This window comes from Buceros rhinoceros, unplaced genomic scaffold (assembly GCF_000710305.1).
Source record: "Buceros rhinoceros silvestris isolate BGI_N320 unplaced genomic scaffold, ASM71030v1 scaffold19712, whole genome shotgun sequence".
NCBI classification, from domain to species: Eukaryota; Metazoa; Chordata; class Aves; order Bucerotiformes; family Bucerotidae; genus Buceros; species Buceros rhinoceros.
In genome coordinates, this window is record NW_010400977.1 from 56,342 (window position 1) to 65,906 (window position 9,565).

Here is a 9,565-nt window from a genome sequence, read left to right on the forward strand (position 1 = left end):
TTTCCCGAGTTGTTATTTTACCTTTCTTAACGCTAGTTGGCTTTATAAAAACACTGAAAGAATTGGATCAAATTTTTCAACCCAAACATGTTTAGGTTGTTTGCTTGTTTTTGATGGAAAACAGAAGTTCGATGGCACAAAAGGATTTTGTGAGTGTGGTAAACTTGACATACTTTATTTCCTTTTCCATATTAAATGATTTGATAATTCAGTTCAACATGCCTTTTTGTTTAGAAATTCTATTCTGTCTCAAAAAGTAGCCAGTTAAAATGTGCAAAATAAAACCGATTTGTTCCCTCTGGATAAAATCAACAATTTCATTTGACCCAAGGTATTATTTCTTTTCAGTTCTTTCGTTGTTTTCCTGAGTTTTCAGAACTGCCAGTAGTCCTCATCCTCCCAAGTCTACTGTTGCTCATGTACCTGAGTTTGTCGCATCTTGTTTATCTCTAGGTTCATGCAATACGTTCCTGGTGCAGCACTCATGTTGGGCTTCTCAGAAGCACACCAGAGAAATCCATCTCATGAATTTATAGTAAGGGCAGCTGCAACATCTCCACAAACTATTGATACAGTAATTAAAGCTCCTGGGGTATGTGTCAAATTTTATTTTCTTTTTCCTAACTTTTGAATGGATTTTCAACTAATACTTAATGTAAAGAGAAAAAACACAAAACATTTCAGTTTAGAGAAGCTGCTGTATACTTGACTATATTACATGCGTCTTGAAATGCGTACAAGAGTACTCTTGATTCTGTGCTGTTTTGTTGTGGTGTAGTAGTAAGTTGAAAATCAGGCTCTGTAGTCCAATACCTTATTTCCACGCTAAGAACAGCAGTTAGACCCAAATTGTCTCAAGTATGACTGCACTGCACTCACACCTTTGTTCATTTTACCCAGTGTGACTAGTCTGCTCAGAGCAGATAATGGAGTCCTTGAGAACACCTTTCATTTTGTTGCAACCACATACAGCATCTATCTGTGTCGACAGTGAAGCCCCTCATCTGCAGTAACCATGCTTGCTGAGACAGGTACAAGCAAGTTATGACAGCCACAAATACAACTCTGCCTTAACCAGACTGCAGCAGTTACTTACACTCTCAGAGCAGCTTGCACAGGCTGGATGTGCAGAATCCCACTGATTAATTGGTCCTTGTCCACCAAATACCTATGCTCTGCTTTGAAAAATTTTCCTTATGGATCTCTGGCAAATTAATAACAGCTAGTTATTCATACACAGAAAAATCAGTGTGTCTTTAACCTTCCATGGTGCTTCAGTATTGCAGGATCATTAATATATGATAATAATGAAGCAGGCACGCTAGGTATTAATTTGATTCCCTTGGTAAATGTAATTTGTAACTACAGCGCAAGATACTGCCCCAATGCTTATCGTGCCAGTTTTAAGCCTGTAATAGACGCTGTTCACTTTTCCGGACACGTCCATCAACTTGCTAAGTTGCTTAACTTGTTACCTTATTTTTTAAGAAGTTATTTAATTATCACTTCAACTTGTGAGACCCCACCTGGAGTACTGGAGGCTTTATACTGAAAGAGGGCAGATTTAGATGAGATGTGAGGAAGAATTTCTTCACCGTGAGGGAGGTGAGGGACTGGAACAGGTCACCCAGAGAGGATGCCCCGTCTCTGGAAGTCTTCAAGGCCGGGTTGGATGGGGCTTTGAACAACCTGGTATAGTGGAAGCTATACCTGACCATTGCAAGGGGGTTGGAATTACACGATCTTTAGGGGCCCTTCCAACTCAAGCCATTCTATTATTCTATGATTCATCTGTTTGCTACTTTCCAATGTCCTTAACAATTTCTCAAAAAGTCAAGTGTGACTAGAAGAAAAGACAACCATTCTTCACAAAAGCTTAAAGGTACATCCTGGAGAGACTAACACAGCTGCAATTTACAAATGCATCCTCAAGATTTTTTTTTCAAGATAAGAGTCCTTCTTTTGTTTGCAGTCATATCTTAAGCAATATGATTTTATTTATCTTAATGTATTTTCATTTCTGCTTTTTCAGGTAACACTTTACTATCAGGCTTTCCGACTGCCATTCACTCTGCCCTTAGGCCCATCTCCAACTTACAAGACTCGAGATATCACTACCTGGAATTTATTTCCTAAAATAGTTTCGCAAATAGCACAAGAAGATCAATGTAAATATTACTTATATGCCTGTTTATAGATCTGTCCTCTGCCATGAATGGGCCTTGCCTTTCCTTACAATGGTCTTCTAGGGAAGCATAGCATCTCTAACCCTGCTTTCTCACCAGCTCATTCCTTCACTTAGAAACATGCTTGTTGGCAAGTGAATGAGGAGTGAATGATGTAAATATTCAGAGTTCAGGAGTCAGTCCTGTCTGCAAGGACTAGAGTTTGTCTTTTGCCCCTTCGAAGAAGGTACCATCTCTGCATTGAGAGGCGTCAGATAATGGGTACAAGACATAACATGTATTTTCTGTCCTGTTTATTTTCTTCAAAAAGGAGTCATGGGAGTCTTAGCTGGTTGGTGCCTAGCACTTCTGTGGGAAACGTGAACTACATTTTACCATGGTTGGTGACTATTTCTAGTTTCTCAAGAAATTTGTACATTTTAGTCCCTGTTAGCTTGAGTACTGTGTTTAGCATGTAATCAAAAGCAATTCTAGTATAGTCTATATCTGGTAGTTTTTCTGTAGTGCTATCCTGTCCTTACAGACTCTGGCAGCATTGAAAACTTCTGCCAGGGACACAATGAAGATTCTTTCCTGCTTGCTGGGTACTTTAGTCATCTCATAGAGGTGGTTTTCATCACTTTGCAGCCACACAAATGCCATTGTCACATCTGCCATTTCTTTTCTGGTTTTGTTTTGCAGCCACATGTGAAGTCAGAGAAGGAGCTTTCAAAACATTTGATCGTGTGAGCCGTACATATTCTTTCAATAAAAGCTGCAGCCTGATAGTGGCCCAAGACTGTACTGAAAACCCCAAATTCATCATTACTACAAAAAAAGTTGATCCTCAGTCTTTCTCAAGAGAGGTTCACATAAACACAACATCAGCGTAAGTGTGGTTTATCCTGAAAGTTCAGAAATTAGGTATAAATTTTCAGGGACTTAGTCTGGGGATGGGAGATGTCTATCTCCTAGATAAAACTGGTTTGCAATCAGGTATTTGGGGAAAGACAGGATCTGCAGAAGGAATCCTCATCTCAGACTCTTTGTTTTAGTTACTCTTGTCTTCAATTTCACAGTCACTGTTATCTGATAATGTGCTTAGTAAGTCTCCACATTGTCTTTTCTTTAATGGTTGAATCTCAAAACCAAAAGTCCTAATGAATTTTGCATTTTGGAAAGAAAAAAGCTTATTCATTCAATCAAAATTCAGATGCTCAAATCCATTCTCCACTAGCTTTGGACCAAATATCTCTTTTCACATTTTAAATTAACCAATAGTTTATTCTTTTTTTTTTTTTTCCTGAAGGAACATCACAATCTGTCCTGCCATAAATTCATCTCTCCTTGTGGCATGCAATGAAGAACCAGTTCTATCACACAGTGGAGCTTCCGAGTATGAAAAAGGTAAGCTATGATACATACATTTCCAGAACTGGCCTGCAAAGTAAGTGTCTTCAAGATGTTTTTATAAATTCCACAGAAAAATCTCTATGTGAAGAAAACACCAGTGAGATTAACTCAAAGAAAAAATAGAGACTTTCTTAAGATTTGTATTGACTGATGTTCCTGTTTTCTATAGTGTATACACTGTTATTTTCCTTCAGCATAATTGATAGGTAAATAAAACCCTTTCTTATACATATGGTGTGTCCAGGTTGATGATTGTTTGAAAAAAAAGTTCTTGTTATAATCACAGTTAGAAGACTTTGTTCAGATATTTAGCTGGAGCACTACCAATGTCATCATCATTTCGAAACTTAGCAGACTGGATACAGAAGTCAGTTCTAACTATAGGGAACAGCAGCTGATTATTTGTACAAACAAACAGATAATTTCTTCTAATTTTGCTTTCCCTCTCTAAAAAAAAAAAAAAAAATCGTTGTGAAGGAAAATGCATTATGGTGTATTTTGTGCTACTCAGTTTATCCATTAATTTGAAATTTATCAGATCACGTTATGATCTTTTTACAGACAATGTTAAAATTTACAAAAACGGAACAACAGTTATCGTGGAAGCTCCAACACATGGGCTGAAGAATGTGACTTTTGATGGTGTGATCCTTAAGGTATTGGGCTTACTTTCAAGGTTACTACTTTCTTTCTGCTTAGCATCTTGGCAATGTAATGAACCAGCACTTCAATAGACACTACAAAGGTGTGCTGTTCTATAGGTTACCGTTGCTTCATGGATGAGAGGAAAGACCTGTGGAGTTTGTGGAAATAATGACAGAGAAAAGCACAATGAACTCCTCATGCCAAATCAGAAGCTGGCACACAGCTGTTCTGCTTTTGTTCATTCATGGGTATTGCTAGAGGAAACTTGCTCTGGTGGTGAGTAAATCTGAAAACACTTTATGCTTGGGGCTTATGATTTCACTATTTCTCTGCCAATAGCTAAAAAATATTTTTTTAAAAAGCAGCAAATATCTTTTACTTAGAAAAGGCAATAGCAATGTATATTCATTTTAATTTCGTTAACCACTGACTGTTTAAAACACTGCCTGTGAATAGAGAGAATATATACTATTGCAGAAATCTTTGTGTCATGTGCAGTTCAATGGTAAATAATTGATTCTACTATAATTTCTTACACCGAGTTGCTTTTTCCTTGGTGAGGCAAAACCAGGCCTAATCTCGCTCCCACTGAAATAAGTGTGATTTTCAGAGCTGATTCAAAGCAGTTTCAGCTGTTGCCTGTAGACTCGATTTAATCAAACAAGTAGCAGACTATGAATGCAGCATCTGATCTTGAGTTTATGTAAATTTGCAGAGAAATTTCATTTCTATTGTGCACCATCTCAGGGTGCAATCTCAGAGAAGTATTAAGAAATACTCCTAAAGTAAAAGAGCTTCCCCACACATGTAGCTGGGAAAATGATGGTCTCCCATAACATCAATACGGAACAACAGTTTTGTTCTGCAGGTCTCCATTTACCTTGGACCTGAGATAACTTTATTGAAGTTAATGGTTGTTTCCTCCTTGACTTCAGTGGCAGCAGAATTGTACTTATCTGTGTGTCAGGAAACGGAGTCGTAGCTGGGATCTTGTTAAGTTACATTATACCTTTCTAGTGAGATAATTGCAGCATTATAAAAATCATCCAATGCAAAAATTATCCTTGATGTTATTATATAAATGGTGCCTTTTTTTTTATCCATTCACTACAGTTGACATTTTTCCTAATGCAATGAAGTAGCCATTGTGCTTGTAGTATCTATTCTTAATAGCTTTCAGACATGAGAGGTTATTTTCTGTGTATTATGTAGTTCTAAAAAAAACAGGTATACATGATTCCACTTGGGTTACATTGTGCAATTAGATTTCAAAAATAGCTCCCCTTTAAGACTCTTTCCTCTATCCCCCAGCTTTTTATCATCCTATCTCGATAACCTCACTGCCGTGGAAATGGTTTGTCAGGCACCTGTGTTCTGATAAAAGCTGAAGAGAAAATACGGACTTTTATTATTGCAACTATCGATTGGGATTTATGTCTACAATTTTAACTATGCTTCCTTTTCCTCTTAGGGTGCAAGCTGCAGCGCAGTTATGTGAAGCTGAATCGAAATCCCACTATTGATGGAGAGGAATCTACGTGCTACTCTGTTGACCCAGTACTGAAATGTATGAAAAACTGTACTCCAATTGAAAAAACTTCAGTTAAGGTTGGCTTCCACTGTTTCCCAAAAGGTATGATGTTTTTCTCTCTCTGCATTACATACTGTAGGAGCTCTGTCAGAACACTCGACAGAACAAAACACAGCACAGCCACACACAGACCTGTACCGCTCCAGCTCCTCTCTGAGCTGTTGGGTTTAATCCCATTAGTATTTGCTTTAAGCACTGACAGCACGGCCAGCTAAAAGCTAGTTTAGGTGACGGCTCATAGCATCATCTGAGAAAAACTTTTGAGGTGGTAAAAGGGGCAGCATGATCAATAAATTTTTTTCATGTTTTCAGGATCCCCATAAAGTTTAAATAAGCAACGCTGAGCCCTTTTATGCACATTACAGCTTGCAATTTCATGTAGACGAGCAAGGCAATTGAAAGTCAGTCAAGTAGTGTGACACAACTGCTGTGTTTAGGCTGCCATGCCACTGTCCAATACATGAGCAAAAAAGACATTGCTGAAATGTTCTCTAGATTATTCCAAAAAATGGTTTGGTTTTGAAGGTATTATACATACACACACTCGTGCCTCAGATTTTTAAAAACACTGGGCCTCTTACTCCTTCCACTTACACCAATTCGTTGTGGATGTGATCCATTGTCTAACACAGGTTCACACTGCAATTAATACAACCATGAAAGGAGGTTCCAGCCTGGAACATACAGATATTTCTGGTGCATTCCTTCCTGAATCTTTTAATGATTTACCCAGTACATACGTATCTTAGAGAGAAACCTACCGTTAGGGAGCAGTCTGTTCTCTGTATTAGCCATTGTTGGCCAATTAGCTGGGATAAACCAGTGTAGTTTCACTGAAGCCAGTGGACTCCTGTGTTGAGTAATACTGGAGAGGAACAGAGTATATTATGACTGATTTAAAATAACATCTGTATAGAACTTTGCACTTTGATCGAATTATTAATACCTGCAATGTGCTGAATCAGTCCATTAAAGCAATGAGTGTCTTTCTGTAATAGCCAAGCATCTACAACAGCCTATTCAACAAGCAGCACAGACAAAGTGCTAATAGTTTTCTGACGGCTCCCTGAGATGTGAATAGATGCACCCTTTTATGAAAAGAAAAACCCACCCTCAACAATAAAAAAACCCTTCCAAAATCTTGTCATATCCTTGTTTCACAGATTTCTTTTTGTGTCCAAGTCTCTGTCTCTGAAATGTCATCACCCCAGGCCACTCACTGCCTGAGAATATTAGACTATAATAAAGCTGTCTCATTCTCTCACAAAAATGTGCAAGAAAAGACGAAAATCAGAAAAATATATGTTAGTTGTCACAGCCAGTGCAGCTTTTACGGCAACTGCAGGTTTCTGTGGTTTATTTACTGAATCAGAGATTGGGAAATGTGTTAGCAGCATTCCTAATCAAGGGCTTTTTTTATTTATCTACCCTGAGAAGGAGGAGAGGGAAAAGGAGAAAGGAGAGGAGAAAGGAAAAATATGCCATTTGTGTTTTTTCAGCAAGATGATTGTTTTTCCTCAGGTTAAGGATCAATAAGAACACAAGGCCAGCCTTTAAAAACTGATTTTTGTCTTTCTTTGTTCAATGACTTGAAGAAGCAGCAGTGATCAGACCTACCGTCTGTCAAGGAGTAAGAGACATAACCAGAATTACTGTATATAAAAAGCAGAAATCAGATATTTTATAGTGTCTCACTTCACAGCTTGAAGATATTATCTATTTTTAAAAAGGATCTCCAGCACCTTTCCGGGATATATTTATTATCCAATTTATTATGCAAAACCTGTGCTTCAGGTTGGACAGTAACTTAGCCAAGGAGAGTGTTAGTATTTCAGGAGATAAATGACTGCTAGAACTTGAACCCATATAGCAGTGTCCCTGTGCTGAGAGATGGCATGTTATAAATATATTGTCCAACTAAGGGATAAAACAAACAGAGGTAAAATTATGGAAGCTTTATCATTCTCATTATAGGAACTTAGTCTAAATGGATGTCCTAATATTCTTCCAGATGCAATGATAAACCTCAAACTAGCTAAGAAAATTTATTGAGATCATGAATATCATTACTCCATTTAGATTATTTCAGCATTAAGGGATATGGCTTATTCAAGCTGCTGTTGATAAAGCAGTGTGGTAAGGTTAATACTGCAACTGACAATGCTCTGCCAGATTTCACAATATATGGGAAACTTTAATTAGAAGTTTATGAACCTCTGAAAATTCTCCAAAGGGTTTATCCTTCAGAATGAACTTCAAATAGTCAGCTGAAATACGCAGTGATATGCAGCACTAACATAAAAAGAGATTGCACATGGTGGTCTTACATTGACAGTGGCTACCTCCAGCATTTTTACAGCCTCCTGCCTGTTGTCTTTGTGCTTCATGAAATGTTATTCATTTTGCTTTTAGGGAAGTATTATAGTAATTATATCATGGATGAAAATCCTGCTCCAAGTCAACGAGTCAGTTAGATGTCAGTTGAGGGGGCAGGATTTCATTCTTTACTTGATGAGGGAGTTGGCATCCATCAAAACATTATTTCCTTGAAACGTATTAATTTTCTTGATGTTAGTTAACAATGACTTTGTTCTTCTGACAGATACTGCTGTAAGCCTGCTGGAATGGCAGAGAAGCAGTGATAAGAAATCTGCATCTGAGGATGTTGCGGAGTCTGTGGATGCTGACGTCGATTGTACCTGCACTGGTGACTGTAGTTAAACTAATTGGTTTAGTGTTGTGCTATAGACATACTATACAAATAATTAAATAGCTGGACAGATAGGAAGGGAATGTAATAGCTGTGGTAAAATATTAACAAATGTGCTAGAGGACAATAAGCTTACTGCATTGCATCCGAAGTCAAATGCATTATGTACAGTCTGCACTGCTTAATAAATATGTTGTTCATTAAATAAGTATTCATGTGGTCTCTCTCTTTATTTTTCCCTATCAGCAAGACAATCAGACCGACTATAATATTATCCAGAAATTCTGCTTCCTTTTGTCTGAAATATAATTACACCAGTCCTCTCTTAAAATTATGTTCGCTAGGTGATGAAAGGAAAACATTATCATGGTTACTGCTAACATTCCATTGTGCAAAGATTTTCATATTTAGCACACTAAAGACACAGTAAACATTTGTTTTCTTTTATGTTTTCTGGTAAAGAGCGAAGGCTGTTCTTGGAACCATTCTCCAAAAATACACATTTTACTCCCAGCGAGACCATAGCTTTCCAGAGATCTATAGTGTGTGATACAGGTCCCATTTTCATTTAAATTTCAATGGATGTGTTGTCGCTTCATGAGCTAAAACTATGAATAGGAACTTTTTTTGGTTTATCATCTCCTATGTATATCTATGAAAATGATGCCTTCAAAAACTTGAAGGAATAATAATATATCAGGTAGCATTCCAAATACTCTAAAAAGAAATATATAGAAAAATAATATGTATGATCAATAACATCATAAAACTAAAATAAAGTTAAAGCAGGACATTTAGACTCTGTTTAACCAATGAAATGTCCATCTGCTAGCTTTCACTAGGCCTATGCAGAAGGGAAATTCCATCCCACCCCAGGGGACCAGGAGTAGGTGTCACCTTCAGACCCCAAGGAATGGCACAATATCTCTTCACCTTGTAGACAAATGAGCTGTGCAGTGAGCTGTGATATGTTTTCCATAACAGGCAACAGCAACCAGGATGCTCTTCCAAGAGAGGCCTTAGCATGGGCAAGGTACTGCT

General features: G+C 37.6%; 1 protein-coding gene across 1 annotated transcript in view; it reads left to right on the forward strand.

Moving 5' to 3' along the window:
• The window catches only part of LOC104489911 (vitellogenin-1-like), a 43,415-nt gene extending 34,680 nt beyond the window's left edge, over positions 1–8,735 (forward strand). The window contains exons 29-36 of the mRNA XM_010132127.1: positions 454–592; positions 2,033–2,168; positions 2,868–3,054; positions 3,475–3,572; positions 4,140–4,234; positions 4,340–4,499; positions 5,695–5,856; positions 8,417–8,735. Coding sequence (XP_010130429.1) covers positions 454–592; positions 2,033–2,168; positions 2,868–3,054; positions 3,475–3,572; positions 4,140–4,234; positions 4,340–4,499; positions 5,695–5,856; positions 8,417–8,535 — 1,096 coding nt within the window. The 3' untranslated portion in view covers positions 8,536–8,735. The remainder of the gene's footprint in view (positions 1–453; positions 593–2,032; positions 2,169–2,867; positions 3,055–3,474; positions 3,573–4,139; positions 4,235–4,339; positions 4,500–5,694; positions 5,857–8,416) is intronic.
• The last annotated feature ends 830 nt before the right edge of the window (positions 8,736–9,565 follow it).